The sequence below is a fragment of the Engystomops pustulosus genome, chromosome 2 (assembly GCF_040894005.1).
Source record: "Engystomops pustulosus chromosome 2, aEngPut4.maternal, whole genome shotgun sequence".
In the NCBI taxonomy this organism is placed as follows: Eukaryota; Metazoa; Chordata; class Amphibia; order Anura; family Leptodactylidae; genus Engystomops; species Engystomops pustulosus.
In genome coordinates, this window is record NC_092412.1 from 109,929,056 (window position 1) to 109,954,126 (window position 25,071).

Genomic DNA, 25,071 nt, shown 5'->3' on the forward strand with positions numbered 1-25,071 from the left:
CTAGGTTGCACTACATGTGTTGCCTGTACTTGCAGTGAGTTGCAACATAAAGATTACATGACTAGATTTGAAAGTTCTTCTTTTGCACTCCTGCAAACACAGGGAAGACAAGGGCAATATTCTTTTGGTAGATTCAAAATAGTAAACATATTACTTACTTCTTTAGGACTAAATTGTAGCGCACATTCAAGAGTTTCCTTCTCTTCTAAGTCCAGTGTATATAAATGAGGATATAATGGATTAACCTCAACCACTAAAGGAGAAAAAGAAGAGTAATTAGAACAAAAGTATACAGATTTCCCTGCCCACTACTGACTGGATGTAGTGCTGTCCTCTCATCAGCTCCTACAAAACATGAGTGACATAAGTGCAGTCATGTGTGTAATTTCAAAAGAAAAGATGTGCCATAACAACCCAAAAATAAATATCAAAGTTACTTTATTCATACAAACAACAAAGACCAGACAAACAATATAAAAACATTTAAAAAGTGTAGAGAACTACACTAGAAACTCGATGTGGTGAGTGGAGTATGCTCACCAGCATCCATCCCTGATTGCACTAGTCCTAAGGGTTACTGCTCATGTATAAACACAGCATTAGGGGCAAAGATGAGACGTCCCTAATCCACACAATACAGTAAGATACATATATACATGCAATGGTATTGGTTATTGAGGTTATCATGCCTTGGCTGTGTTAAGCATATATTGTATTGACTTTTATTCACTATACTGATTCCAATACCATTGCATGTATATATGTATCTTACTGTATTGTGTGGATTAGGGACGTCTCATCTTTGCCCCTAATGCTGTGTTTATACATGAGCAGTAACCCTTAGGACTAGTGCAATCAGGGATGGATGCTGGTGAGCATACTCCACTCACCACATCGAGTTTCTAGTGTAGTTCTCTACACTTTTTAAATGTTTTTATATTGTTTGTCTGGTTTGTTGTTTGTATGAATAAAGTAACTTTGATATTTATTTTTGGGTTGTTATGGCACATCTTTTCTTGTGAAATTACATGTCTGTACAGTGCCCATATACCCACTGTTGATATATAGTTGTGCGGGACCCACAATTCTCTTGTATTTGAAGTGCAGTCATGTGAACAATGCTCATTTTCATAGGGACTCTCCTAGCCAAATACATACTGTGACTTGTGTAAAGAGATATTATTTAGGCTGTTCCTAAGCAGTTGGCCAACTTTTCAGGAAAACAGCGGCCAAATGATTACTACATCCATACCAGTGCCCCGGTATAAAACCATCTAACAAATGAATTTACTTGGCTTTTTACTTATGATCCCGTTCCCAATGTGCCTCAGCAGCAGCATCTCTGAGTGAGCAGTCACCATGTTAAGTGGCACGTTCCAATGATGTAACTATGTGCGCTCCAAATACCAAAGTCTGAGAAAGTTGCAAGAATCTCAAGCCTGTTCAACTCAGGATAGACACAGCAAGAAACTCGTGGGGCATAGATTGGAGCTGCAAGAATACATTTACGGACGTTCAGGAAGCCATGGAGTGAAGAATGCCCATTCATGACTCCAGAATCACTTCGGAGGATTGCAACAGCAATGCCTTCCTGTTACAACAAGATTATATAACCATGTATAGTTTTTATTGAATTTATTAGTTTTAAAGTGACCAACCCCATACATTTTTTCCAAACCATTTCATTCTCTATATTCAGACTTTATGCCTATATGTATACAGTTGAATACTTTACATGCAGCCAGGTGAGATCATGTATTACTCAAACTTTAGAGCAACCAAAAGTAACACAAAGGGTAGTAAAGGTAAACCTAAGTTTTCAGAAATTGATATTACCTGCATCTTCTTTAAATGCCAAAGAAAAATCTTCATATTTTGAAAGGTCAAATTCTACTCTTGCACGAGCCGACCCTTTATTCTGAAGCTTAAATGGTATTGCTTGGGTAGCACTTACATACACCCCAGGAAAAAGGAATGAGCTCTGAAAGGCAAAGAGAGATCACACAAGAATAATTCAACTTCAAATTCAGTCTTAATGATTTATTCATTATATAGTTTTGGAAGCATCTTCACATTCATACTGAGTAAGGATCTGAAAATACCTATTAACTACCTGCTTGTTGTTTTAAAAGAAATCTACCATTAAAATAAAGCACGATAAACCAGCATAAGAACCAGTTTCTCATAGAACCAGGCATCTTAACTGGGGTGATCTGTCTATATTTTTTACCCATGGCCTCCATCCTTCTAAAATCAACTTTTAAAGTTATGCTAGTGAGCTAGGAGGGTTCTGGGGGAACTTGCCAGAGCCTGTCCTTGCTGTAGCTTCACAGGCTATTACACTGTGCAAGTCTCCTTCCCACTCCCTCAGCCCCCCCCCCCCCTAACTTAATGTACTCTCACTGTTGCAAAGCACACAATCGGAGGATTTTAGATGTTAGTATGCCATGGATAGCAAATATAAGATCACCACAGTAATGGTGTCTGGATCTATGAGTAAGTGTCCCTGGTATAAGGATATATTTTTCAAACATAGCTTATAAACTATATATATATATAATATACACTCACCGGCCACTTTATTAGGTACACCTGTCCAACTGCTCGTTAACACTTAATTTCTAATCAGCCAATCACATGGGGGCAACTCAGTGCATTTAGGCATGTAGACATGGTCAAGACAATCTCCTGCAGTTCAAACCGAGCATCAGTATGGGGAAGAAAGGTGATTTGAGTGCCTTTGAACGTGGCATGGTTGTTGGTGCCAGAAGGGCTGGTCTGAGTATTTCAGAAACTGCTGATTTACTGGGATTTTCACACACAACCATCTCTAGGGTTTACAGAGAATGGTCCGAAAAAGAAAAAACATCCAGTGAGCGGCAGTTCTGTGGGCGTAAATGCCTTGTTGATGCCAGAGGTCAGAGAAGAATGGGCAGACTGGTTCGAGCTGATAGAAAGGCAACAGTGACTCAAATCGCCACCCGTTACAACCAAGGTAGGCAGAAGAGCATCTCTGAACGCACAGTACGTCGAACTTTGAGGCAGATGGGCTACAGCAGCAGAAAACCACACCGGGTGCCACTCCTTTCAGCTAAGAACAGGAAACTGAGGCTACAATTTGCACAAGTTCATCGAAATTGGACAGTAGAAGATTGGAAAAACGTTGCCTGGTCTGATGAGTCTCGATTTCTGCTGCGACATTCGGATGGTAGGGTCAGAATTTGGCGTCAACAACATGAAAGCATGGATCCATCCTGCCTTGTATCAACGGTTCAGGCTGGTGGTGGTGGTGTCATGGTGTGGGGAATATTTTCTTGGCACTCTTTGGGCCCCTTGGTACCAATTGAGCATCATTGCAACGTCACAGCCTACCTGAGTATTGTTGCTGACCATGTCCATTCCTTTATGACCACAATGTACCCAACATCTGATGGCTACTTTCATCAGGATAATGCGCCATGTCATAAAGCTGGAATCATCTCAGACTGGTTTCTTGAACATGACAATGAGTTCACTGTACTCAAATGGCCTCCACAGTCACCAGATCTCAATCCAATAGAGCATCTTTGGGATGTGGTGGAACGGGAGATTCGCATCATGGATGTGCAGCCGACAAATCTGCGGCAACTGTGTGATGCCATCATGTCAATATGGACCAAAATGTCTGAGGATGCTTCCAGCACCTTGTTGAATCTATGCCACGAAGAATTGAGGCAGTTCTGAAGGCAAAAGGGGGTCCAACCCGTTACTAGCATGGTGTACCTAATAAAGTGGCCGGTGAGTGTATGTATGGAATAGGTAATTAAATCAACCAATTTATGCATGTCCTACCATGTCCTACCATTACATAATATTGTTTACCATTTGAAGACTAACTGAGCATTGTATCATGTACGGCTTAGGGCTTAGTAGTTCATTACCAGCAATACCCTTGCAGCCTTACATGTTATTTCGATGTTAATAATGCTGCTGCACAAATGGTCTTATCAAAATGCAGAACATTTTACTGTTGAATACTAGGGGTTATCCATGAGGAACAGACACAATATCAGCTAAATTCCTTTGAACATCCAATTACAACAATGCATTTATTTGTCTAGGGCAGTCATTGTGAAATGTGTTTCATCATGTGACCTATTTATTCTAAACACTTGTTTTGCTACAATATATCTGACAGGATTTTAGATAATAACCAGCATTATGTAACAATAAATTGAGGTAAATCTACTTACAACAGAAATGTCTACTTCTGGTGGCACAACCGATCCGCCGATTCTTAAGTCTAAAGTCTTTGCATTACGGACTGATACCTGACAGGAAAGGACAATATGTAGAATGCAATCAGATGCAAGTTGAAATGGGAAAAAAAATGAAATAAATGAATGACTTTTACAATATGAGGAAATTTTAACAATTTAGGAATTAAGTGTATGGACAGAATTTATACTTTTATATATTTTACTTTGTTTAGGTATTCATTTGAAACAATGCATTTATTTTGTAATTTTGTCATTGTTTCATTTAGTACATTTTTGATTTTTTTTTTCCATTACTGGTTTCAAAAGTGAATTATAAGCAGAAATAGTTGTACATAAAAGCATGCACTATGTTTATTTATTTATTTGAAAAATTGAAACTCTTCTACTTAGTTCAACAGTTCTCTATTAATCTGATCATGAGCACAGAGACTGCATTGAAATGCATGGGGTCCCTAGAGCTTTGTAAAAAGGGGAGTAATGAAATAATTACTTATTATATATTTGTCATGGCTAAAATGATGAACCAGTTTGGAGCTAAATGAACCATGAAGGTTCAGAGATCTCATTTCTAATGGACAACATGGCTACATTTATAGGAAATTATTTTCACACATTTTTTTAATAGTGTCCAATAGAAGAAATGTGTGCATATATATATATATGATAAATTAGATTACCGTATATACTTGTAAGTACTTGTATGTATGTAACTTACTTGTATGTAAGGTTTTTTTTATGTGCTTGGCAAAATGATGGCTAGCTGGCTGTGTACTACATGGGGCTGGCAGACTGTATACTACTGGGGCTGGCTGGCTGTATACTACATGGGGCTGGCTGTATACTACTGGGGACAACCTGGCTGTATACTACATGGGGGCTGACTGTATACTACATGGGGGAAGGCTGTATACTACATGGGGGAAGGCTGCATACTACATGGGGGAAGGCTGTATACTACATGGGGGAAGGCTGGCTGTATACTACATGGGGCTGGCTGGCTAGATACTACTGGGGGGCTGGCTGGCTATATACTACTGGGGGCTGGCTGGATATATACTAATACACAGTTCAAACCCTCAAGGGGGTAAAATTTTTGACCCTTTTGGTATCAAGCAACAGGTGGATGGGGTATACACACAATTTATTAATTTCCAATAGTCGCCCAGCTAGCGACCAAAAAAAGCCCCTTTCATATCCACCAGGGCTATAGTAAGTGATTAAGACGTAACCTTTATTAAATCCATTGTTTAAGAGCAAGACATGTATATTAAAACCACAAATAGACAGCATCCACACTATTTGATCAACCAGGATCTATCCTTGCTGCTATACAGAGATATACTCTAGGTGGGTTGATCAGTTCCCACCTATTTGCAGAGGGTAAATGGAAAAATGGAAAGTTGCAGCTAGGGTATAGAAGTCACTACATCTCCTTTTACTGTACTTGGGTACAGCAACAATTTCTATATATACCTTCGGGCATTTAATATCCAAACCCTACTTCTTTCTTTCAATTATGGATAGCTATCTATTGCTGATTAAAAGTAAAACAACCGGTCAGCTTTGTCCACCCAACATGTTTCGCCTTACAGGCGTCATCAGGGGTTAGGGGCTGACTAATACTATATACTAATGGGGACTGGCTGGCTATATACTACTGGGGACTGGCTGTCTATATACTACTGGGGGCTGACTGGCTATATACTACAGGGGGCCGGCTGTAAACTACATGAGGGCTGATTGGCTATATACTACTGAGGGCTGGCTGGCTATATACTACTGAGGGCTGGCTATATACTGCTGGGGGCTGACTGGTTATATACTACCGAGGACTGGGCAGCTATATACTACTGGGGGCTGGCTGGCTATATACTACTGAGGGCTGGCTGGCTATAGACTACTGAGGGCTGGCTATATGCTACCAGGGGCTGGCTTGCTATATACTGCTGGGGGCTGAGTGGTTATATACTACCGGGGGCTGGGCAGCTATATACTACTGGGGGCTGGCTGACCATATACTACTGAGGGCTGGCTGGATATATATACTGGGATGCTGTGACCAATGCATTTCCCACCCTCGGCTTATACTCAAGTCAATAGGTTCTCCCAGTTTTTGGTGGTAAAATAAGTATATACAGTACATGTCAAGCCCAGCTGAGAATACCCCTTTGACTCGAGATGAGAATACCCCTCCTAATATAGAATGGAATATAGAATGGTATGGAAATAGTTAATGTTTAGCCTCATACCCTTAACTATCTGCTGTGTACAGATTCCAAATACACTTCTAACTGAAAGAGAAAGGAGAGCAGAAGAAAGGCACAGAGAATCTGATTTCCCTAATGAATTTAATAATAATTTAACTCAAATACGTGTTTACCTCAACTCTAGTGTCAAATTTCATGACTGCCCTTGGCGTGAAGAAGATTGTGAGAGCAGCATGGCCTCCAACAGGGACTACTCCTTGGGATGGAGCAATTGTCATGCCAGGCAATGGACTAATATCTACAACCTATAGAGGAATGGGAAGAAAATGCAAAAAAATGTCACATAAAGGCAAAACTAGATTTGTTTTCCAGCTGCTGACAGCTAAAATCACAGAGACAGATAATAAACAGGCATTGAGTGGCATAAATGGTTGTATGGGTCATCAGTGAGATGGGGAGGTGGGATGGGGGTTCTGTTATATTTAATTTGTTATGAAATTCTCTAGTTGGAAAGACTTATGTCTACAATCAGATTAAAATGCAAAGTGTAAGATATCTTTAACTATATGACACATGTGCACTCACCGGCCACTTTATTAGGTACACCTGTCCAACTGCTTGTTAACAATTAATTTTTAATCGGCCAATCACATGGCGGCAACTCAGTGCATTTAGGCATGTAGACATGGTCAAGACAATCTCCTGCAGTTCAAACCGAGCATCAGTATGGGGAAGAAAGGTGATTTGAGTGCCTTTGAACGTGGCATGGTTGTTGGTGCCAGAAGGGCTGGTCTGAGTATTTCAGAAACTGCTGATCTACTGGGATTTTCACGCACAACCATCTCTAGGGTTTACAGAGAATGGTCCGAAAAAGAAAAAACATCCAGTGAGCGGCAGTTCTGTGGGCGTAAATGCCTTGTTGATGCTAGAGGTCAGAGGAGAATGGGCAGACTGGTTCGAGCTGATAGAAAGGCAACAGTGACTCAAATCGCCACCCGTTACAACCAAGGTAGGCAGAAGAGCATCTCTGAACGCACAGTACGTCGAACTTTGAGGCAGATGGGCTCTCAATCCAATAGAGCATCTTTGGGATGTGGTGGAATGGGAGATTTGCATCATGGATGTGCAGCCGACAAATCTGCGGCAACTGTGTGATGCCATCATGTCAATATGGACCAAAATCTCTGAGGAATGCTTCCAGCACCTTGTTGAATCTATGCCACGAAGAATTGAGGCAGTTCTGAAGGCAAAAGGGGGTCCAACCCGTAACTAGCATGGTGTACCTAATAAAGTGGCCGGTGAGTGTATACCATACACATATGGACTTGATGCCCTGTTTATTTTATGTATAACATAACAAAACCTTGCAGCTCATTGTATTTAATTGTATTTTTAATTTATTAAAAACTCAGTATTAGTTACAACCAATAAGCATACATTATTATTGCTATTGTATTGATTTTGTAAAGTAAAGCAACACATACATACCCCCAAACACTCCTTATGCTTAGTTATGATAACATTATACCATCCCTTGAAATGTTACTGATTCATCTTGCTTTGTTTCACATGATGTTCTTGATGTATATTTGTGTTTAGATTACTTTTTGATACTAATAACAGTTGGAAAAATTGCATTATGACTCTTTATGCAGACACTACAGGTATTAGAATGTGGAAACAAAATATCAATTTCACTGGGGCACTGTATAATGATAGTGTCTGATTATTGTATATCGTTGTACATATAGGCTTGAGTAAGGTTGCATCCCTTAGGAGCTGAAATGTTGCAATGGTTGCAACTGAAGCCGCTAAATCATTGCAAAAGATTTTTTAAAATGTTGAGGTGAGAAGTTATAGCCAGTATAAGCAGTGACTGGTGCGTCCTGTTATTACCTGCCACTGTGTCTCTGTCTATCTGTGAATCTGTGCAGGTCGGGCATGTGCGGTACAACTTCCTGCTCAGCTACATCTATCTATGCAGTCCCCATATACTGTGGTTACCTCACTGTTTGGGATAAATTATAAATAACAATCCCCCTTCTATATATCAGCAGTAAGGCCACATTCACACTGACGTTTGCTCGCACAGCTACGGCCGGGCAGGCATACGTCAGCTGGGATGGAGTGGAGGACAGGCGACCTCTCCCCTCTCCATAGCGATCCACAGTGCACACCCCATAACAGAAGGAAAGATAGGACGTGTCCTATCCTTTCCCCGTGTATGGAGCATTACAGTGCCGCACTTGTGGCCATTGTCGGTCTAAGGGGGACGTATGTACAGCTGCAAGCTTGCAGCTGTACATACGTCCCCCTACGGTCATGTGAATGTGGTCTGAGAGTACCCTGGAGCTGGAGAGCTACTGGCTGCTGAGCCGGCATTCATTGTAGTCAAGACTAGTAGGAGGTTGAACACAGAAGAATGGAAGTCCATGAAAGGCATTATGGGGCGTGTAGGAAAATACCATCAAATGTTTGCACAACTTCCATATCTCCCATTTTCTCTACACAATAATTACAGTTAACCCTTCCTTTCAGCATTACTAGCATAGTAGGTGAATTAAGGAGCATTGGAGCATATATATAATTTAATTTGCTATTTATTTTTTATTTTGTATTTAATTATTTTGCTTAAGGCAACCTTTCTTCAAAGTTTGTCACAGTTGAGTTTTCACCTGATTCTAGATGATTTTTTTAAAAGTTGCACAAAAGCAGAAATGTTGCTATAAAAACACACCCAGTTGCCCCAGGTGTAGGTAGTAGTCTGGAGTAAATTGCAACTTTTTTGTGACTTTTTAACAAAAAGTGGCAATTTAAGTAAAGGAGCGTAACTCCTCAGATGCCTGATGTATCAAACAGAAAGAAACAATGGTTACCTAAAGTATTCAGACCCCTTTGAATGTTTTACTCTTTGTCTTATTGCAGACAATTAGTAAATTCAAAAAAGTTCTTTGTATATACACTCTGCCCCCATCTTCACAGAGAAAAATAGAAATGTTGATTTTTTTTTTGCAAAAAAACTGAAATATCACATGGTCATAAGTATTCAGACCCTTTGCTGTGTCACTCCTATTTACTCACATTTTTACCATTTCCTTCTGACCCTCCTTGAGGTGGTTATACTCCTTTTTTGGAGTCCAGCTGTTAATTAAACTGATTGGATTTTATTAGGAAACCCACACATTTGCCTATATAAGACCCCATAGCTCACAGTGCATGTCAGAGCACATGAAAATCAAATCTCAGAGAACTGTTCAAAGAACTCAGAGACACAGTGGCCTCCATAATCTTTAAACTGAACAAGTTTGAGATGATGGGAGAAAGCTCTATGAAGTCAACTATCACAGCAGCCCTCCACCAGTCAGGGCTTAATGGCAGCATGTGTGCTGGCAGCCTGCATACAGTTTGCAAAAAAACACATGAAGGACTGTCAGACTATGATTAATAAGATTTTCTGGTCTAATGAGATAAAGGGGCATATTTATCAGGACCTCTGCGCCGCGCCATCGGCGCACAGACCCTGAAATAATTGCAAATGCTAGCTTATTGCTAGCTTTTGTGATTATTTGCAACGATCCGCCACCTTAACACCAGTGGGGCGTGAAGGGGCGTGAAGGGGGGGCGCAGCCGGCAGGCTGGGAGTGGGACGGCGCGGGGCGTTACTGTCCCTGCACCTGCGCACTCGCTGAAAAGTCGCTGGCTGCCTGACGTAGGATAAATGCTTCCGCTTCTTGATGTATCGGGCTGCTAACATGCAGCGGCAGGGCACGAGCGCCAGCATATGATAAATATGCCCCAATGACTGGACTTTTTTATGTTAATTCTAAGCAGTATGTGTGAAGAAAATCAGGCACTGCTCATCACCTACCTAACACTGAAACATGGTGTTGGCAGGGACAGGACGACTGGTTGCAATTGAAGGAAAAATAATTGTGGCCAAGTACAGAGATATCCTGGATGAAATCCTCCTCCAGAGTGCTCTGGACCTCAGACTGGGCTGAAGTTTCACCTTCCAACAAGACGATGAACCTGGCACATAGCTAAAATAACAAAGCAATGGCTTCAGAACAACTCTGTGACCGTTCTTGACTGGCCCAGCCAAAGCCCTGACCTAAACCCAATTGAGCATCTCTGGAGAGAATGTCAGTAGATTCCCAAATAAAGGTGTGAAAAAAGGGGTTTGAATAGTTTCCATACCCACTGTACATCTGACCACCATAAAAGCAAGAAAAAACAATCCTAGACTAATGATGCAAATGCCCCAAAGACTGTTGTTTAACTACCCCTTTCAATTGAAGTGTGTCCAACTAACTACGCTTTCTCAAGCAGACACATCTTTTGGTAATAAATCATGCTTTTTCTTTGTTCAAACTTTGGAGTGTTGACATTTTGGTAATTTTCTACACTTTAATGGACTCTGCCTAGACCGTGGGCTGTACATATATGTATGTAGTTATGGTAGAGATGGTAGTTAAGTCCAAGACACACATCTGAACAGGATCCATGATTACCTGAAAGTATGCATGGTTCACTCCAGTGTTCTGAATTATAGCTGTCTTAAAGGTTGAGAGGCCAAGCGGAGCATGATGGAAGAGAATCCTTTGGTCAGTAAACTGGACATTTGTTGATCCAACCTACAAATTAAGAAACAACCATCAAAGGAGTTTGCCATGGTTTGAAATACATGGTAGTTTTTTCCCCAAAGACAGTGCCACATTTGTCCATTTGTCTGTGCAACTTAGCTCTATTCATGATACGTTCTGACCTGCAATACCACAAACAACCCATGAACTTATTCAAATAATCAATTGAAATTGTATGCACAGAATAACTTTTTGGACAATCTGATTTATTTTATTGTGAGATAATGTATAACACATGCAGAAAGGCTTTGGTTACCTCTGCAATACATTTTAGCTTGTGAGATATTTGCTTCTGTACACATAGATTGAATTCTCCTATGTCTGGTGAGCTGAATCCTGGATGCCATACAACTTCACATTCAAGGTCTTCATAAGCTTCAACAATGCCTAACAGGAATGAATCACAGAGTTAAATGAAATGTTTTCCTGATAACTTTAAACACCACAAAGCGCTGTAAGAAACTATTAGTTAGGATTATAGGAAAGCGAATGAGAACATTATGATCATAATTTTCAGTTTTTGTTGCTTTATAAAGCCCATTTCTAGATGAGATAGCCCAAATCACTTATTTATTCACCCTGAAGTGCTTATTAAGCGTAAATGAGGACCCAGTGTCCTCATAGCACTAAAGGAACAGATACATTTTTCCACTGACCTGGCCTTTTCTCCCTACATGCAATATAGAAAGTGGAGCAGCTTTAGAAATAGTACCTAAAAGTTAGTGCAAAAAAAAAATGCAAAGTTTGGACAGTCATAAAATGTGCCAGATACACTCACCGGCCACTTTATTAGGTACACCTGTCCAACTGCTTGTTAACACTTAATTTCTAATCAGCCAATCACATAGCGGCAACTCACATAGTGCATTTAGGCATGTAGACATGGTCAAGACAATCTCCTGCAGTTCAAACCGAGCATCAGTATGGGGAAGAAAGGTGATTTGACTGCCTTTGAACATGAAAGCATGGATCCATCCTGCCTTGTATCAACGGTTCAGGCTGGTGGTGGTGGTGTCATGGTGTGGGGAATATTTTCTTGGCACTCTTTGGGCCCCTTGTTGGGCCCCTTGTTGAATCTATGCCATGAAGTATTGAGACAGTTCTAGCATGGTGTACCTAATAAAGTGGCCGGTGAGTGTATATTAAAGTGTTTGATGCTGTGTGATAAATGGATCACCTAAACTGCCACCTTATAACCCAGTTATGGTACATGACTTTGTCACAACCCTTTTAACCAAACATTAAATCAGAGGACAGATTTCTGTGGATTTACTGTATATAAGTGTATAGTATATTACTATATATTTTACTGTATATTCAGCGGGTTTATTCAAGGCCACAGGTGATCCAGAAAACATGCAGAATGTGATTGTCTATATAAGGGATTTTCTTACAGTAAGTAAGTGGGTTTACTGTAACATAAATAGTGTAATATTAGCCTAACTCAGCCTTACTAACTTCCAATGGCTCTAGTGGCTGTGTACTAGTTTACTGATATGATCGCTAGCTCATTCATTGCCTACAATACCCATAAGATTGTATATTTGTCCCTAAAAACTCCATAGAGAGTAAATGTGGATCCACCATCCTGTAGCATGTATCTGTTGTACTTGTGCCTTACTACATATGAGGTAATAGATCACTGCTGACTTTGGCCTCCTTATTTAAATAACTAGATTTGCATAACTTTAAATGATATATTCCCTTTCCATATGTGGAAATGTTGTTTGTCTTTTACATATTACTTATAAACTTAGCAGTATTTCTTCCACTCATATCTGTATGTGCTTGCAGCCGCCAGAGTATTACACTATATTACACTATATGCTAATGTACAGCGATGTACATTCTCCAAAATGTATACTACTGCATATGACAATATTTCAAGTCCTCATATATAATGGAGTATGCATATTATATTTTTCAGTACAGTTGTTACATTGATTTCTACTGATATAAGCAGTTCATGGATATATATATATATATATATATATATATATATATATCTCTTGTGCCATTTATCTTTCTAGGTGCATTACCTCTAGCAGGACGTATTGAAAACGCAATTCCCTTTTCTGTTATGATTGGCTTCCAGCTAAATTCTGCAGCATGATTCCTGCGGTTATACAATCTTATGGACGATCTAAATCCTGTCTCAGCTAAGAAGTCGTCGTTGGGTTTCAGAACCAGCTCGTGAGAAGACAGCTCAAGGGCAATGGGAACTGCTTTTGCAGTTACTAAGATATGTCCGATATGCTTGTTATTCACTGAGTAGGAAATTGACCTGCAAGTCATAATCAGGAAAATACATTTTATTCTTACTGTTTGGAAACAGAATGATTGTAATAACAAAAGAAAAGTCAGCATAATGGTTGAAATACATAAAACATATTCCTGGCCTTAATGCCTTATCATTGTGGGAAAACAGTCTATTACATAGAGTATATTTGTAGTGCATAAGTTCCTCGTTTTAGCCTCAGGGTCATAAAGCGGTGTATCTGGAGACCATGTTGGCTCATACAGGTGACTGATAAAAGAATGTGTTTAAAGATCCCATCTATTAGTAATGAGGGAAAAGTCCTGGGGAAGCTGCAGCAATAAATAGAATGCTGACAGGAACCAAGAGGTGACTCCCACATGTACAATAGCCATGGAAGATGTTAACTGCTTGTTTGCCAGGCCGATAAAAATATGCGTAGTTCATTTACACTAGGTGAGTAAAGTACAGTTTACATTTTTTTATAGATTAATATATATACATAAAATATATTTATTTTAAAATTTGGGCTGGGGAATTTTGCCTAATATATCTGAGCAGGATAGGTTCCCTGTCTGGGTAGCAGTCAGCTTGTGACTGGATCCCATCCCTCTATGTTGCTTCATATCTTAAAGAGAACCCGTCAGGCAAAATAACCCCCCTAAACTAAATATATTTTCATAAACTGCCATTAGAGAGCATTGCCTCTATCCCTTCATTGTCCCTCTACATGCCTGTAAACCCAAGCAATGAGGTCCTAAAGCTGTATGCAAATGACCTGTGAAATGTCCAATGAAGCATTAGCATATTCAAGCTGTCCACTCTATTCATGAGTGGGAGGCACAGCCACACCCCCAGTGCTTGACTGACAGCCTGTATAATGGAGTGAGGCTGTATAATGATGTGCTTCCTGGTGCTGGTGGCCACGCCCCCATGCAACCTGTGTGTACATGTGTGTGTGTATAGGAGAGATACAGCAGCTCCAGGCAGCCATGTTACAGCAGAACATGTCAGATTCATGTGTAGCTGATGTCTGTGTCTCTCACCTGTATATTAGGAGGATGCAGTATGTCAGCAGATACAGCACACACACTAGCCATGCTTTATTATACATTACACACAGACCTGAGCAGGGGGAGGAGAGGGGAGGGGTAACAGCGGTGACATCACTGCCTCTGACCATGTGACCAGCCTCATTTACATAATAAAGAAAATATGATTTTATAATGACTAATGTATGAAATAACTAGATAAGGGCTGGGATGGGATCCTTGTGAGCTGCTCCAACAGGTAGAAGTGACAGGACTAGTGACACAGACCTGATGACAGGTGTCCTTTAATGTGCCCCTTCTTCTTATCTTTCTAGGCCGCAACCAATTACAGCTCAGCTTTAATACAGTTCAGTGCTCATTAATATTTGAAAGGGGAGCTGTAATTGGTTGCGATGGGCAACTAAGCACATTCTTACTTTTGGGCAGCTTGATAAATCTACCCCATAGTATATGTCTCCACTTCTTATCACTCTATACCCACCAAGAGGCTGCTGGGAGCTAAAACCAAAAGCTCCTGTCTCCTACCAGGGGTAGTGCTTGCAGTATTTCTGAGAAGAATTGTGTACAAATAAAAAGGCTAATAGAACTGACAATCAGAAGTTACAATTTTCAAAGAGTGGAACCAACTACTCAACCTGGAACCCGCAGCTTGACAGAATTTTTCAAACAAAATGTTGCTCAGTTAAAGAGAACCTGCCATTTAAATTAACCCACACAAAAAAATACATATTCCGGAATCAAAGGTCTAACTGCTAGGACATGCTATTGTATTGCAACTCATAAATAGGGACCTTCTGTCGATATTCAACTACAGATAGTGTTCTCTTATTATTAGGGGTAGAAAAAGCTGTGTAAAATATTTTACACATTGGCTTGCTGGAACATTGAGAGAGAGCTCCATTGAGCACTTCATGTCAAGTGGCCAGGGGGATGTCATCTAAGGTCCTTTCCTTTACTCAGTAACATTTGCAAAATCTACCTTATGTATATATATTATCTTATCAAATTAAATCATAGCATGTCTCCATGGAGGCATATGGAGGCATATGGAGAAGTAGAAGTCCATGGAGGCATGCTGTGACTTCATGTGAACAGATATAAACATGGGGTAGTTCTGAATTGTGAGAAGGCATATGGCATGGGGTGTAGAGGAAAGGGGCTTGCCAAGCAGGACACACCCTCTATGATGCCAGGTTAGATAACAAAGTTGATTTTATGAGAGAAACTATTTTTAGCTAATAGAAGAGTGGCATTTAGGTAATATTGGTATTTGTGAAAAATGTGGTGACAGGTTTCCTTTAAGCATACAGCTATGTGTATATGTATATAAGTGATTACTTGTATGATCACTGTCAGATACTGAGATTTGCCACAATAGAAAGCAAAAGCATTTCCTCCCCTGCTCTATAAAAAGTCTCTCAGATGTTACTTTTTGATAGTGTACTTCTTGGCGGTAGTAAAGTGACAGCTCCAAATGCGACTATGACCAAATGGCCCACCAAACTAACAACTGCATGCCTTCTCTAACCACTGCTCTTAACACCTACAGTAGGTGTTCAGATGTATTGGGTGTGATGGTTATGAGAAGGCATGCACACACAGCAAATAAACTGCAGATACCACATACAAAATGCCAACAGAGGATCATTTTATCCACCAACATGCTTGTGAGCAGTAGATCTCCTATTAGTGCTTTCAATCAGGTCCCTATTTATAAAGAAAGTTCAAAATCAGGTCCCTATGTACAAAATTACTTCAGACCAGGGCTGCCACTAGGAATTTTGGGGCCGCCCTCGGCACACATTAGTTTCCCGATATATTCTACTACAACACATCAAAAACATCTTTTTTTTAACCAAAACATTTTTATGCCTGCCACCACAACAAAATAAACTACAGGCGGTCCCCTACTTAACACTCGACTTACATACGACCCATAGTTACAAACGGACCTCTGAATATTGGTAATTTATTGTACTTTAGCTCTAGGCTACATTAAAGAGATGAAACAGTTATCAAATGTGTCTGTAATGAAGCTTTAGTGTTAATATTGATTCTTATGACAACCCAACATTTTTAAAATCCAATTGTCACAGAGACCAAAAAAGTTCTGGCTGGGATTACAGTGATAAAATATACAGTTCCGACTTACATACAAACCTACAGACCCTATCTTGTATGTAACCCGGGGAACGCCTGTATTTTGACAGGGACTTTTTTTTCTCTAACCAATTTTTATAAAGTTAATTTCACACAGGGGTAAATGTAGTTAAATGCACCCTATTGATTGCAAAACAAAAAAGCACAACTGTTGCTTTCTGACACATTCATAAGCACTTTTGCAGTCACGCTTTCTCATTGAAATGCAAAAGGTGAAAAAAAGGTGAAGAAAGGTGAAAAATATGTTCAGTGTCAAGTGGTTAGTTTGTAGTGAATAGATCCATCCATTATAGACTAAATGTCTATCAATTGACACCCTAAGCTATGATAGTCCCAGTTACTGAATAATATTGTCCTGCAACCACAGATAGCTTGAAAACAAATGCCTGGGCCACCAAGAATAGGGCAATATGACAGGAGGTTAACCCACTGCATTTTACAATGGCACTGCAGTAGTTGGTGATCAGCTCAGTTACCCTACTCTCCTTCTTGTATAGATAACTTTATCTAATTACACCATTCTACGACCCATAGAATAGTCAGCCTCCCACCCAGTTTCCAGATAATTCAGCAGTCCCTTCATAGGATGAAATAAACCCTTTTTGGCTATAGCCCCTCACTCTAGAATAAACAAAACAAACATGTTGTCTTGGTACTTGTGAATTTTCTTGACCACTGAACATTACTTATCAGTTATTGAACGTTCAAATGGGAGACATATGTAGGCAACCACACTAAATTTTATAACTAATTTTATAAAGCAGGAATAAGAATGACCAAACTGTTCATTTAAAATGAACACATCTTTTTGAATGTGAGTACCTTGCAGACACTGGTTTTCATTTAAGTCTTGCAGTTTCAGCTTTTGGCAATACATTGTTCTAGATTTACTACATTAATGCTGGTAATGTACAGCAATAGTTATATAATGTTTAAGCAATTTCATTCAAACTTTAAAAGTGACTTTTTGTAACAAGCACAAGACAGGTATTATGTAAAAAAATATCTTGGTATGTGTATGAATAAAAATATATTTCTACTTACTTCTTAAATTTCCCCAGTGTGTTTTTCTCAAAGACAACGGGGATCTCGGTCTTTGACATTGGCGGCACCACATGAGAAAGTGGGCTGGTTTGCTGCAGCTCGTCACAATCAATCTCCACCTGAACCCAGATGTACGTGGGAAGACTATTTATTATATTCATTTCTTTAACCGATGTGGAGGAAACACAGACTTCTCCAAAGTCTATTGTAGAAGGGCCTGTTAAATGTTAAAAATAAGTATAAGGACAATGTTAAAAACTTCAAAAAGACAAATTTAATTAAATTCTGATAAGCTCGGCTGCATTTATACTTGGCCGTCTTGGAAAAAATAAATAAGCTACCTGCTGAACTAGTTCAAGCAATTCTTATATTAATTTTCTGAGAAGTCTGCTTCCTTGCACATTTATATATTTATCTCTAGCGTTAATTATAGAGCTCAACATCTTAAGTTTGAATACAGTCTGAAAAGAATAATTATTGCCCGGGGCCTTTCACTTTCTTATTTCATGTGTCAAGTCTTACCGATAACTACGTGGTGAAGTTGCTGAGGTGTCAGAACAAGATTGCAGTCTTCCTTCTCTGTTGCAGTGCGGGGCATTGCATTAAGACCTTCATTAATCTGTAGAAAAATATTAAAATGTATAGTTATGATACTTAAGATGTTACGCAATTATTATGGTTTAACATAATGCAATGACACATATTCCTGAATGAGGTCAGTAAACACATACATTATGGGGCAGATGTTTCTTTTTATTTGCATTTTATTTCTTTCATTTTCACATTTTTTTGCACATTTTTTGTGACTTCTCTGAAGCTAGTGGCATGCTGTTTTTTTTACCGTTTTGTGCCACATTTATCTTGAACTGCATCTGCTGACAGATGCTGGTGCATGATTTTCACTGATTTGCACCAAACATATTAAAATACCAGCTCATGCTCCCAGTATAGAGTCAACTTATGGCCCCTAGTATATAGTCACGAAAGAAAAAAAAGGCCTGCTCACCCATCTGTAAGCATGTAGGTTGGTCCATGCTGTAGATCCCTCCTGGACTGGAGTAAAGCCATATTCACACTTCAAGTTCCTTAGATCCAGCAAACAGGACACTTTAACCCGTTATTTCAAAGATAAAACTTCATGCTTTATTTTTGGGCCAGCCATGAGGCATGAAATGCGTTGCTGATTTATGTGTTTTAAGCTGTTACGTATGGAATTTTGGTTATAGTGTCCTGTTAGCTGGATCAAAGGAACTTGAAGTGTGAACATGACCCCTAGTATATAGCCTGCAAACATATGCCCTCTCAGTATATAACCATCCAGCCCATGCCCCCTAGTATACAGCCTCCTGACCTCAGTATGTAGCCTGGCCCCTGCCCCCAGTATATAGCCTGCCCCCGTGTCGCTTCGATATAGGCACACTGGGCGTGAAGATGGCATAAAGGAGAAAATAATTGCAATTACTGGAAGTTCGCAAGGCAGGATAATAAGAGAAAAATGGCTTAAAAGCCCTAAAAGACCGGATAGCACCTGTGTATCTTGATTTTTTTTTTCTCAAAAAGAAGCACAAAGATGGAATTGATGTGTGGTTTGTTTTAAGAGGATACTTTTAGAAGAAACTCTTTTAGGTAATGCTGCAGACATGTGACCTTTCTTTGTGGTTTGGTGAAAAGAAATTTCTAATGAACATAAAAATGGATGACATTGCCACATGAACACTTAACAGATGAAAAACTGACATTTATGTGTGAACAAGCCTTAGACAGACACTTACTTCTCTTGTTATGGATCTAGACTCCCTAGCAGCAAGCTCACGAGTGGTCAGCATGCGGCTCTTACTATTCAGAGCTGCTTTTGGCTGTTTCTGCACATAAGGGCATCCATAATTTGTAGTTGGTGGTCGCAAACCAGCTGCTGGCACAATGCCAATGTCAACATCATTGTTAACTTCTTGTTGTTCCCTAAAAAGAGGAAATTCACATTCTTATTTAAAGACAATCTATCAGGTGTTATGGTAATACAAAGCTGGGGACAGTGTTAGCTATTGGCCCTGACTGTGTAACTATACCATTGTGTGTGTTGTGTAGTGACTGTGAAAACTGAAATTATAATCCAGGTCTGCAGATCTTTCAAGGGCTCTAGGCGGGTCTTTAAGCCTGAAGAACTTTCTGTTCTCTGCTCTGTGCTGCTCCACTGCCCTCCCATTTGCTACAAATAGGAGCTGTATCAGGATTTTGGTTTCATACTTACCGCATTCAGTAGGAGAAGAAGGGAGGGACAGTGCACAGTTCACGTCGAATAGCAGGAAGTTTTTCAGGCTGAAAAAAACCCCTCCCACAGAGCACTTGTAGGAGCTGCAACGTTGGAATAAAGTTTACTTTTCACAGTCCTGCTGCAACTTACTACACACACAAATGTATTATTACACAGCTCCCGGGGATTTTACTTAGCACTCTTGAGATTCGACAATCTCACTTAATTTTTGTACCATTTTTAGTATGATAGAATCTAAAAAAGACCCAACGCTTAAATAAAAAGAATTTCCTTGTATAGCATTGGATATTTCTTAGTACAGGATTTTCTAATTGATTTTATGGCTCAGTTACTTATTATTTTCAAGGTTTCCGCTCACATAGGAAATATGTCAGCTTGTGATAATCGATCAAAGATGTTTCATACCCTTGGGCCTATATCACTCTAAGGGTATACAGGTTGTATGTGTTGATTGTTTGCCTGTCTTAATAACACTATGAAATAGAAATGTAAACATTACAATATTTTTTTCAGTAAATAAATCTCTCTATGTCCAAGTATACAGTATGTGCACCTAGTACCTGACTATAATCTTTCTTAGACAGATGAAATGGCAGGAGGTATTAATATTACATATACAGCTATTAAATGCCAGACAAGGTTAATTACGACTTTTCATTCAAGCCAACTAACCTATCCTTCTCTTCTTTCAGACGATTTTCTCTTCTGTTCTTGATATAATTAGAATAAAAGTCCTTGTGAGCTTGTTTTAACTTTTCTTCATCTTCTGTGTATGCATAATCTGGATCCACATAATTATACCTTTCAACTTTGGTGAAAATAGTTCTAGGATGAGTAAAAATTGTGGACAGTTAGTATTTATTTCACTAATAATAATAAGAGGAATAATGGTAACAATAATCATAACATTATCTGATGTTTATATGTCTTCAATTTGCTATGTTATATATAAAAAATAATGGCGGGGTATTTATCATATGCCAGCGCATTGTGTCCCAGCGCATCCTGAAAGTCCTGCCCCTCCAAGGCACCGGATTCATCAGGAGGCTTTGGCTTCCTGGTGTATCCGAAGACCAGATATGCTGGTGTAGAATTGGGCTATTACCAGTGACCGTTCAGAAACTCCATCACCAGCTATTCCCTCTTCACCCTCCTTTGTGCCCACTTGGAATGGAGGTGGCATAAAGGGGATAAAATAACAGCAATTCCTAGTGGTTCACTAAGAATTACGATTATTTCAGGGCAAGTACACCAGGAAACTAGTGTACAAACCCTGATAAATCTTCCCTATAATCTCTAATGTATTGACTGTGTATCCTTAAATGTGTTGTCCATTTAAAGGTGACCTTTCATTATACACACCAACTCCAGCATTTTACATCCTTTGAAAGCTACACATTCATAGCTTCTAGTACAGTCCTTGTTTAGTCTGTTACTATCAATGCTCTCATTCCCAGCCATGGCTGTCCCAAAAGAGGGCTTTGTCATGACTACAGCAAAAGTTATCTGTCAATGGGGTTATTTATAATTGGTTTTGCTGGGCTTTTTGCATTGAGGGATTTTTTGTGACTTTTCACTGCTAAAAAGTCACACAGGGCTATTTCCGCCACTTCACTATTCGTGAACATAGAACTACTGCTAGTGCCTTGGTGTACATAGATTCATGATATGCAACCTTTTTAAAACTTTTTAACTTTTTATGCATTTTGCAACTTTTATGCTTTGAAAAAAAAAATCCCAGGCAGCAAGTAGAGCATAAGAACATTTATTAAAGAGTTAAAACCACTTTAATGAATCTGACGGCCAGCAGAGTTCCAAACAACCTGGGACATAGAAGTGTCCCAAGGAGCCACCATAATGATAAATAACACCCAAGACTGGATGTAACAATGATAAGCCTCTGTGTCAGGACACAATAACTGGAGCAGGAAGCTTACCAGGCAGGATCAGGAATAAAGCAGTGGTGGATCTGCGAAATTAGTTTGGCTTTTATTATTGCATAAGTGCAGATGTAGGGGATGTATTTATGACACACATACAGAAATACAAAGGGGGGATATAAATTTGAAGAACACATGTTTAACAGCAAGTATGCTCCAAACTACTGCTATACTATCTACTGGTGTTATATTGAGCCTGCTTATATTAATAAAATGTGCTACAAAATCATTATCACATTGAAATACGAAATATATATATTTTCCATTAATAAATGGCAACATCCTTCATGGGTATCTGTAGCATATTAAACTTTGGCACTCTTCCTAGTACATTGCACATACAATACACATTTCTACTATAATAAACATCTAAGTAGAAGTGTTCATATGAGATTGTGAAGACAATGAGATACTTAACAACTTATGCCTTAGCTATGTATCATGTGCATGGTCATTACATACCTGTAATGTGTATTACGATCACTTGGTCGTAAACTTGCAGCTCGATCATTTGGAAATGACAGCATGATATTCTTGTCTGCAGCGAGTGTCTTCTGGTGATCATGGATTTGTGTTGTGTCTGCCTTCAAAGTAGCAGTACGGGTGGGTCCAGTAAATATTGCTGTTTCTTGGGGTTCAGCTTGGACAAAATGTCCAGTTGGGTTACTTATTATAGGTGTTATACCTGCAGAATGGACATTGCATTATTAAGATTATTTACTCAAGCTACCAGAAATTTCTGAAAGAAGAATATTAAGGATTAACAAGGGAAGGCTACATGTACTTGAACATGTGCAGTTTTCAGGAGCCAAAAATCTATCATTTGCGGTCCCTGTGTCATTGGCATGTGAAGTCCATTTCAGGGCCGATAACAGCATGAAAGATTTTCCGAGCAGCAAACACAGGAACAGGACCTGGTCTAAATTCTGTAAATCGGACAGACTGCTCAACCTAGCATCTATGGAAACCATAGATGCTAGGTTGAGCAGTCTTTGCGATTTACAGAATTTAGAGCAGGTCCTGTTCCTGTGTTTGCTGCTTAGAAAATGAAAAGAAGTGAATTGAGACATTTGAAAAGTGAGATTTATAAATTACCAAAGTAGCAGACGTAAAAAAGACAGGCAAAAACAAACCAAAACAAACAGAGTTAAAGGGTTCGTATAGAGCTCTATTCTTCTTAAGCTAAAAATAGTTTAGCTTACATCCATATAAATCAGCTTTTATCTTTTATTACCTGGCATCAGAGGGGGTGGGGGACGTGTGCTTCTTGTCCAACCCTTCCCATCTAATCCTCCTCATGACTTATACCTCCTTACTGGACACAGTTCATGTCATGTGACCAGAGTGACATCATCTCAGGTCCTTTAGACTCTTAATAATAGAAAACTATACCCCATGCTTGTATCTGACTATATGAAGTCACAGCAGCCTCCATGGACTTCTACTCCTCTCCATCCTCCATGGAGGCTGCTGTGATTTCACGTAATCCTATACATGGTGTACAGTTTGCTATTATTAGAAGTCTGAAGGACCTGTGATGATGTCACTGGTCACATGTCATGAATGTAACAAAAGGCACTGTGTAAAAAGATTGACACAATATTTCCCATATGTATATAAAGCTTTATATGTCTGTAGTTGAATATTCAAAAAGTACAAACGACAGTTTGTGGAGGAAATACACAAGAACACAGGTGGTCTAGGACAAGGGGATCTCCGGTTTCCCCTCAAATATCCTTAAGCAAATCCAATATTCGTAAAAAATATAGCAGCATTTAGAAATATAACATAGTATAGCTTGCAATATATTAGACCTTAGACATCGAGAGTGAACTCAATGATTTCTGGTAGTGGAAGTGGTAGTGGAGTATAACTAGCCTGTGCAAATGTGTGCCGTGCATGTCTGATGAAGGGGGCGTGTCCCCCGAAACATCACAAACATGTGGCTCACATCATTTTTTAATTATGCTATACTGGCGATAAAGTAAATGGACAGCTTGAAAATCGAGTTCACTCGTGATGTCTAAGGTCTAATATATTATAAGTTATACTATGTTATATTTCTGCTATATTGCTGCTATATTTTTTATGAATATAGGATTTGCTATGGATAAAATTTGAAGTAAAGTGAAGAAAATTTATATTTTGTGGTCCCTAAGTACAAGGAGGCAGAGCAGTGATTTGAAGAAACACAGACCTGTCGGTCACAATAATCGGGTGTGGTTCACTGGTATCTCTGACTCTTCTCTTCTCTCTGGAGAGTCAGAAAGGCTGACTGACCCATTGATTCCTACGATGAGCAAATGTTGTCTTATTCTTTTATGTTCAGAACATTTACTTTGACAGTTGAGCTGTCACCAGATTTTAAATTAGCAGCTCTCTTTGCCCTCTTATGAAATGTCTGAAATGTGAAACACTGTAAAATTTGCATCTGTAAATCGATTACAGGCGCACTGCAACAAAAAAAATCCAAGGAGGGATTGGAGAGCATAAAGGGGGTGCATACGGCAGGGAGTGGGCCAGCACGGGGCGTCCCTGTCCCTGCACACTTACTGCATCAGGCAAAGTTTCATATGTGAAAATTTGCTGGCTGCGTTTATTTCTACGCCAGGCTCTGGCTGCGCAGGACCAGGCCAGATACATCAAGAGGCCGGAGCAGCTTGATTTATCAGGCTGCAGCGGAGCAGTGACGCACAAGTGCTGGAAAATGATAAATAACTCATATTACCTGTATTAACTGCACCAGATTGACCTTGTTACCACTATACCACACACTCAAACCTCTCCACCATGTTGCCCAAGGAGCTGTCTATGGACACCAGGGAGAAAATTGTAGACCTGCACAAGACTGGGATGTGCTACAAGACAAGGGAAGAAGCAAGCAGCTTGGTAACAAGTCAACAAGATCTGATGCAATTATTAGAAAATGGAAGAAACTCAAGATGACCGTCAATCTTCCTTGGAGCTCAATCTTCGTGGGGCTACCCTCTCTATGTGGTAAGGATGATCCTGAGAAAAGTCAGGAATCAGCAAAGAACTACACAGTAGGACCTAGTCAATGGCAAAAAGTGAGCTGGGACCATAGTCTCAAAGATTAGTAACACTCTGTTATGGATCAACCCCTTTCTGAGACGTGACATACTACTGCTGCACAGCATCGGTAAGCGGGTATGAAGAGGGCACAATTCAGATTCATTCAGGATGGTTGTTTGCTGCATATTGCAGAAAACACCCACC

The 25,071-nt window shown here is 39.6% G+C and overlaps 1 protein-coding gene across 5 annotated transcripts in view; it reads right to left on the reverse strand.

Annotated features, from left to right (window-relative positions):
* CFAP47 (cilia and flagella associated protein 47) overlaps positions 1 to 25,071 on the reverse strand; it is a 381,927-nt gene that overhangs the window by 317,310 nt on the left and 39,546 nt on the right. For all 5 annotated transcript variants that reach the window (XM_072135929.1, XM_072135930.1, XM_072135931.1 and 2 more), the window contains exons 11-22: positions 22,297 to 22,519; positions 20,567 to 20,719; positions 19,395 to 19,581; positions 18,145 to 18,241; positions 17,623 to 17,839; positions 13,149 to 13,393; positions 11,366 to 11,496; positions 10,978 to 11,100; positions 6,640 to 6,771; positions 4,233 to 4,310; positions 1,837 to 1,981; positions 159 to 253 (exon numbers count right to left, since the gene is read on the reverse strand). In XM_072135929.1, coding sequence (XP_071992030.1) covers positions 159 to 253; positions 1,837 to 1,981; positions 4,233 to 4,310; positions 6,640 to 6,771; positions 10,978 to 11,100; positions 11,366 to 11,496; positions 13,149 to 13,393; positions 17,623 to 17,839; positions 18,145 to 18,241; positions 19,395 to 19,581; positions 20,567 to 20,719; positions 22,297 to 22,519 — 1,826 coding nt within the window. The remainder of the gene's footprint in view (positions 1 to 158; positions 254 to 1,836; positions 1,982 to 4,232; positions 4,311 to 6,639; positions 6,772 to 10,977; positions 11,101 to 11,365; positions 11,497 to 13,148; positions 13,394 to 17,622; positions 17,840 to 18,144; positions 18,242 to 19,394; positions 19,582 to 20,566; positions 20,720 to 22,296; positions 22,520 to 25,071) is intronic.